This window comes from Penaeus chinensis, unplaced genomic scaffold, assembly GCF_019202785.1.
Source record: "Penaeus chinensis breed Huanghai No. 1 unplaced genomic scaffold, ASM1920278v2 CTG_1493, whole genome shotgun sequence".
Taxonomy (NCBI): Eukaryota; Metazoa; Arthropoda; class Malacostraca; order Decapoda; family Penaeidae; genus Penaeus; species Penaeus chinensis.
The window spans coordinates 1-7500 of NW_025917880.1; the positions used below are offsets into that span (position 1 = coordinate 1).

Consider the following 7500-nt stretch of genomic DNA (forward strand, 5'->3'; position numbering starts at 1 on the left):
CCCCTCTTTAAAACCCTAGCAATTAAACCTATTTACCCAAAAGGACGGATAATTATGTATCACACTAATGAATCTGAAGAAAAGTGTCTCAGAGCGTCTAATTAGAAGATAATTAGGGGTCATTAAGAGAGAATATCCAAAGAGAAGAGCTAATTAGGGGTCATTAAGAGAATATCCAGAGATAAGAGCTAATTAGGGGTCATTAACAGAAACTCAAGGTAATTAAAGATCATGAAAATATCCAATCTGAGAGATAATGAAAGGTAATTATGGAGACAGAAAGCTAATTAGGGGTAATTAACGAGATATATCGAGATAGCAGAGTAATTAGAGGTAATTAGGGAGAAATATCGAGATAGCAGAGTAATTAGAGGTAATTAGGGAGATATATCCAAAGAGAGGGAGAGATAGAAGTCATTAAGATTGTAATTAGAGAGAGGTAATTAATTTTTTTATTGTTTCAGAATCACTGATTTTCACTGCAAATTGGCTATTGAAAATATATTTTTTTTAATTACAAAATCTTCACTGTAAATTGGCTACTAATATATTCAATTTTAATTACTGATTTTCACTGCAAATCTCTTAAAATTGATGTATTTTTTTATTTACAAAAAATGTTGATTACTTATATTTTATATTTCTTATTTTTTGTTACAAAAATTTTCACAGAAAATCTACGTTTTTTCATGACAAAAAAAAAAAAAAAAATTGTAAATCTTTCAAAATTTTAGTTTTTTTCATTGTTAAATTTGAAAAATTTCACTGTAAATGTAGGAAATTTTAGAGATAAATTTTCACTGCAAATGTCTTACAATATATAGAATTTTATAGAGAAATTTCACTGTAAATCTTTTCAAAATCTATGTTTGTTTTCACTATAAACTTTATCCAAATTAAAATTATTTTTTTCACTGTAAAAATATGGATTTTTTATCATCAATTTTCACTGCAAATCATTTCAAATTAATAGATTTATAAAGAGAAATTTCACTGTAAATCTTTTCAAAATATATGGACTTTTTTTTACTATAAAATTTATTCAAAATAAAATCCTTTTTTTCACTATAAAATTTTGGTTTTTTTATCAACAATTTTCACTGTAAATATCTCACAATATCTAGACTTATAAAGAGAAATTTCACTGTAAATCTTTTCAAAATCTATGGAAATTTTTTTCACTATAAAATAGTGGATTTTTTATCACCAATTTACAATGCAAATCATTTCAAAATTTATAGATTTATCAGCACCTTCAATCACTGCAAAGCTTCTGCAATGATCATTCTTATCAATTGCAAAATTTATAGAATTTCAATCGTCATCTTTTCAAATTAAATCATTTTAGAATTTTTACAAGTTTGTAGATGTCACTGTTGTCAGCTTATGAACGGTGAATTTTCTCACAGTTGGAAGTTTATATATATATATATATATTTTACACTGTTGTTAATCTTGAATGTGTTCACTGTTGTCAGATTTCGAATGGTGATTATTTTTCACTGTTGGAAGGTTGTCACACTGAATAATTTCACTGTTGTCAGGTTACGAACGATGACTTTTTTCACTGTTGTCAGGTTAAGGAAGGTTAATATTTTCACTGTTGGCAGGTTGTCACACTGAATATTTTCACTGTTGGCAGCTTGTCACACTGAATATTTTCACTGTTGGCAGCTTGTCATACTGAATATTTTCACTGTTGTCAGCTGATAATTTTTTGTTTTTTTCATTGTTCAAATTTCCTTTTTTTTACAAATTTTAATATCAACGATTTTCACTGTTATAAATTTTCTTTATTATTTTTTATAAGTATTTTTATTATTTATATATTTATTTGTTTATTTATTCATTTATTTTTATTTTTTTTGTCTGAAAATTTACATAAAAAAAATCAGTGATTTTTTGTTTCTTTTTCTGAAACTTTTTTTTTTTTTTTTTTTTTCTTCTTCTTCTTCTTCTCTTTCATTCCTTCGTTTTCCAATTTATCATTTTTTCTCTTATTCTCGCTTTCTTTATCTTTTCCTTTCTCCTCTCCCTTTCTCTGTTTCCTTTTTCATCTGTTTCTCTTTCTCTCTCTCTCTCTCTCCTTTTCTTGTCTCATTATCTGACCTTCCTCTATCTCCTTTCTTTCTTTCTCTCTCTCTTTTTATAGTGTCTCTCTCTATTCCTCCTTTATTGGACTTTCTCTCTCTCTCTCTCTCTCTCTCTGTCTCTCCTTCTCTCTATATATATCTCTTCCTCTCTCTCTTTATCTCTCCTTCTTTCTCTCTCTCTCCTTCCATCTCCTTCTCCCTCCATCTCCTTCTCCCTCCCTCTATCTCTCCTTCTCTCTCTATCTCTCTTTCTTTCTCTCTCCATCTCTCCTTCTCTCTCTCTATCTTTCTCTCTCTCTGTCTCTCTTTCTTTCTCTCTCTATCACTCCTTCTCTCTCTCTCTCTGTCTCTCTTTCTTTCTCTCTCTCTTTCTCTCTTTCTGTCTCTCTTTCTTTCTCTCTCTCTATCTCTCTTTCTTTCTCTCTCTCTCTCTCTATCTCTCTTTCTTTCTCTCTCTCTCTCTATCTCTCTTTTTTTTTCTCTCTCTCTCTCTTTCTCTCTCTTTCTATCTTTCTATCTTTCTCTCCTTCTCTATCTCTCTATATCTCTCTATCCTTCTCTCCTTCTTTCTCTCCTTCTCTCTCTCTCTCTATCTCCCTCCTTTTCTCTCTCTCTCTCTCTCTCTCTCTCTCTATCTCCCTCCTTTTCTCTTCCTTTCTCTCTCTCTCTCTCTCTATCTCCCTCCTTTATCACTGTCTCGGCAATTCCAAATTCGCCGGCGCGGGGGCTCTCCTAAGCGGAAATGCTGTGTCATCCTTGATCATTTTGATACCGTAAATATCGTGATAGATTTTGGCCAGATCTTGAGGAATGTCTTGAGAGAGGTCTTGGAGCGTGATGTCGGGAGGGAGAATGGAAGAGGAAGAGGGAGAGGGAGAGAGAGAGGAAGAGGGGGAGGGGGAGGGGGAGAGAGAGGAAGAGGAAGAGGGAGAGGGGGAGGGGGAGAGAGAGGAAGAAGAGGGGGAGGGGAAGAGAGAGGGGGAGAGAGAGAAAGAGGAAGGGAGGTCGCTTATTTCTCCTTCTCCTCCTTCTCTTCCTTCTCCTTCTCTTCCTCTTCCTCTTCCAGGAGGGCAAGTCGACGGCTCACAGTTCTCGAAGGAAGGGAGAGAGATGGACGAGGAGAAGGCTGAGTCGAAGGAAGAGATCGAGGACGAAGAGGAAGAGGAAGAGGAAGATGAGGAGGACGAGGAAGAGGACGGACCCGAGGTGTTAGGCAGAGAGGAGGACGAGGACGAGGAAAAGGAAGAGGACGGACCCGCGGGGCTAGGAAGAGAGGGGGCAGGAGAGGCGGGGGGAACAGCTGGGGGGTTAGACGAGGGGGGGGCGGTCGGAAGGGCGTGGCTCGGCCCACCTGGAGCTCCGAAGGGCACCGGTGGGCCTCGCTCAAAAAACGGGAAAGCCATATCTCGCCCCGGCGCCGTGGGAGACCCGCCGGGATCTTTGCCCTTGAAGAGGCCTCCTGCGCCTCCTCCTCCTCCTAGATCTGAGCCTCCTGAGCCTAAACCTAAGCCCACGCCTCCGCCTCCTCCTCCTGAGCCTCCTAGATCTGAGCCTCCTGAGCCTAAGCCTAGACCCACTCCTCCTCCTCCTCCTAGATCTCCGGCTCCTAACCCTAGGCCTATGCCCACTCCTCCTCCTCCTCCTCCTCCTCCTCCTCCTGCAGCCTCACCGGAGCCGAAGCCGGAGCCGAACGCCCCATCCAAAGGAGGACCCGAGATGGGGACGTTGATACCCGAAGACGACGAGGACGAGGAGCCGCTCGGCCCGAAGGCTCCGCCGAAATCCGCCCCTGGGAAGCCCGAATCGAAGCCAGAGGAACCAGAGGAACCGCTCGCGTCGAAACCAGAGGAACCAGACGAGAAACCGCTCGCGTCGAAGCCAGAGGAACCACTCAGGTCGAAGCCAGAGGAACCAGACGAGGAACCACTCAAGTCAAAACCAGACGACCCACTCGCGTCGAAACCAGAGGAACCACTCAGGTCGAAACCAGAGGAACCAAAGGAACCACTCGCGCTCGAGTCGAAACCAGAGGAACCACTCAAGTCAAACCCGGATGAACCAGACGAGGAACTACTCAAGTCGAAACCAGCCGAGGAGGCACCGCTCGACCCCCCGCCAAGCGCCGGGCTGCTCCCAGCGTCGATCCCGGCGTCGAAGGTCGAGCTGGTGCCGGCGTCGAAGCCTGGGATGCCACCGGAGGCACCGCCCACTGCTGGCAATGGCACTCCTCCGGCTCCTCCTGCGGTGCCAAATCCTCCAGAAGTGTCGAATCCTGCGGAACCTCCTGCGGTGTCGAATCCTCCTGCGGTGTCGAATCCTCCTGCGGTGTCGAATCCTCCTGCGGTGTCGAATCCTCCGGCTCCTCCAGTAGTGCCAAATCCTCCAGCTCCTCCAGAAGTGCCAAATCCTCCTGCGGTGTCGAATCCTCCGGCACCGCCAGAAGTGTCAAATCCTCCGGGACTTCCTCCAGAAGTGCCAAATCCTCCAGCAATGTCGAATCCTCCAGAAGTGTCGAATCCTGCGGAACCTCCTGCAGTGTCGAATCCACCGGGACTTCCTCCAGCGGTGTCGAATCCTCCGGGACTTCCTCCAGCGGTGTCAAACCCCGCCCCGGCTGCCCCAGTCGTGTCAGCTCCGCCACTTAGTCCAGGCAGAGACACGCCGCCAGTCGAACCGGTGCCAAAGCCACCAGAGACATCAAATCCGCCACTCGATCCTGTGTCAAATCCAGCGGAAGCTCCTGTGTCAAATCCAGCAGCTCCACCCGCGTCGAATCCACCAGCTCCCGTGTCGAATCCACCAGCCCCTGTGTCGAATCCAGATGAAGCTCCTGTGTCAAATCCACCAGCTCCACCCGCGTCGAATCCACCAGCTCCTGTGTCAAATCCAGCGGAAGCTCCTGTGTCAAATCCACCAGCTCCTGTGTCGAATCCACCAGCTCCACCCGCGTCGAATCCACTCCCCGGCGACCCGGCGGGGAAACTCCCCCCCGCTCCGGGCCCGAAGCCCCCTGGCGGTCCCGAAGGCTCGAATCCCGCACCGCCGGCGCCTCCACCGATCCCGGGAAGGGGCACGCCTCCTCCTCCTCCTAATCCTCCTCCTCCTCCAGCGTCGAGTCCGAAGCCAGCGTCGAATCCTGCTCCACCAGCTGCTCCATCAAACCCCGCTCCACCTGCTCCACCTGCTCCTCCAAAACCTCCAGCTGCTCCTCCGTCAAACCCCGGTCCTGCTGCTCCATCAAACCCCGCTCCACCTGCTCCACCTGCTCCTCCAAAACCTCCAGCTGCTCCGTCAAACCCCGCTCCTCCTGCTCCAGCTGCTCCACCTGCTCCTCCAAAACCTCCAGCTGCTCCTCCGTCAAACCCCGGTCCTGCTCCTCCATCAAACCCCGCTCCACCTGGTCCAGCTGCTCCTCCGAAGCCGGTGTCAAACCCCGCTCCACCTGCTCCACTTACGTCGGGGAGAGGAACTCCACCTGCTCCTCCAGCTGCTCCTCCTCCGAAGCCAGCGTCGAAGCCTCCAGCTGCTCCGTCAAACCCCGGACTGCCAGCTCCACCTGCTCCATCAAACCCCGCTCCACCTGCTCCACCTGCTCCTCCAAAGCCGGTGTCAAACCCCGCTCCTCCTGCTCCTCCAAAACCTCCTCCAGCTGCTCCTCCGTCAAACCCCGGTCCTGCTGCTCCATCAAACCCCGCTCCTCCTGCTCCACCTACTCCCGGGAGAGGAACTCCACCTGCACCTCCAGCTGCTCCTCCGAACCCAGCGTCGAATCCTGCTCCACCAGGGGCTCCAGCTGCTCCTCCGTCAAACCCTGGTCCAGCTGCGCCTCCAAAGCCTCCAGCTCCGTCAAACCCCGCTCCGGCTCCACCAGGGGCTCCAGGGGGTCCTCCAAAACCTCCAGCTGCTCCTCCAAAGTCTCCACCTGCTCCACCTGGTCCAGCTGCTCCTCCAAAGCCCGCGTCGAAGCCTCCAGCTGCGTCAAACCCCGCTCCACCTGCTCCACCTGCTCCAGCTATTCCAGGCGCGGGTACACCTCCTCCTCCTCCTCCTCCTCCAGCTGCTCCTCCGAAGCCAGCGTCGAAGCCTCCACCAGCTGCTCCTCCAAAGTCTCCACCAGCTCCTCCATCAAAGCCTGGTCCACCTGCTCCACCTGCTCCGGGGAGAGGAACTCCACCTGCTCCTCCAGCTGCTCCTCCTCCGAAGCCAGTGTCGAAGCCTCCAGCTGCTCCTCCGTCAAACCCCGGTCCTGCTGCTCCATCAAACCCTGCTCCACCTGCTCCACCTACTCCTCCAGCTGCTCCTCCGAAGCCAGCGTCAAACCCCGCTCCACCTGCTCCACCTACTCCGGGAAGAGGTACTCCACCTGCTCCTCCGAAGCCTCCAGCTCCGTCAAACCCCGCTCCACCTGCTCCACCTGCTCCTCCGAAACCCGGTCCAGCTGCTCCTCCGTCAAAGCCCGCTCCACCTGCTCCTCCGTCGAATCCAGCTCCACCTGCTCCTCCACCCGCTCCACCTACTCCTGGGAGAGGAACTCCACTTCCTCCAGCTGCTCCTCCTCCGAAACCAGTGTCGAAGCCTGGTCCAGCTGCTCCAGTGTCGAAACCTGCTCCGGCACCACCAGCTGCCCCTGTGTCAAATCCTCCGGCACCTCCTCCACCTATGCCGGGAAGTGGGACACCTCCAGCACCTGGTCCAGTGTCGAATCCTCCTCCGGTGCCAAATCCAGTGTCAAATCCTCCGGCACCTGCTCCGGCACCTGCTCCAGTGTCAAATCCTCCGGCGCCAAATCCTGCTCCAGTGTCGAACCCTCCGGCACCTGCTCCGGCACCTGCTCCAGTGTCGAATCCTCCTCCGGCACCTGCTCCAGCACCTGGTCCAGTGTCAAATCCTCCGGCACCTGCTCCAGCACCGAATCCTCCTCCGGCACCAAATCCAGTGTCAAACCCTCCGGCACCTGGTCCAGTGTCAAACCCTCCGGCACCTCCTCCCAACCCAGGCAAGGGCGCGCCTCCACTCGACGCGTCAAAGCCAGCCCCTGCCCCTGCCCCTGTGCCAGGAGCCGTGCCCGGCGCCCCGCCAATACCCGGCAAGGGCACGCCGCCAGTGCCCGCGACGGTGCCATCCGCCCCGAACTGCCCGGGCACGCGGCACTCCTCCGGCACAAGGCTCGGGTGCTGCTTGCCCAACAGGAGGCACGGATCGGAGGGACTGAAGGGCGCCCCCGTCCCTTGCCCTGGGGGGAAAGGCGCACCTCCTCCTGCCGCCGGAGTGCCAATCGGGAAGGGCACGGCCGGGGCGCTCGTCCCATACCCCTGGCGGCGCTGATCGGCCAGATTCTTGTGAACTAAGAAGTGGAGCTTCCTGGCCTCCTCCACCTCGTCGCTGTCGACAGGGTGGACGCCCTGGG

The 7500-nt window shown here is 50.9% G+C and overlaps 1 protein-coding gene across 1 annotated transcript in view; it reads right to left on the reverse strand.

Moving 5' to 3' along the window:
* Positions 1-2786: 2786 nt before the first annotated feature.
* LOC125024640 (uncharacterized PE-PGRS family protein PE_PGRS54-like) overlaps positions 2787-7500 on the reverse strand; it is a gene marked incomplete at both ends in the record, with an annotated part of 5589 nt that continues 875 nt past the window's right edge. Inside the window, 2 exons of the mRNA XM_047612441.1 lie at positions 2787-2895; positions 3445-7500. The exon at positions 3445-7500 is cut by the window's right edge and continues 463 nt beyond it. Of these exons, the coding sequence (XP_047468397.1) occupies positions 2787-2895; positions 3445-7500 (4165 nt within the window). The remainder of the gene's footprint in view (positions 2896-3444) is intronic.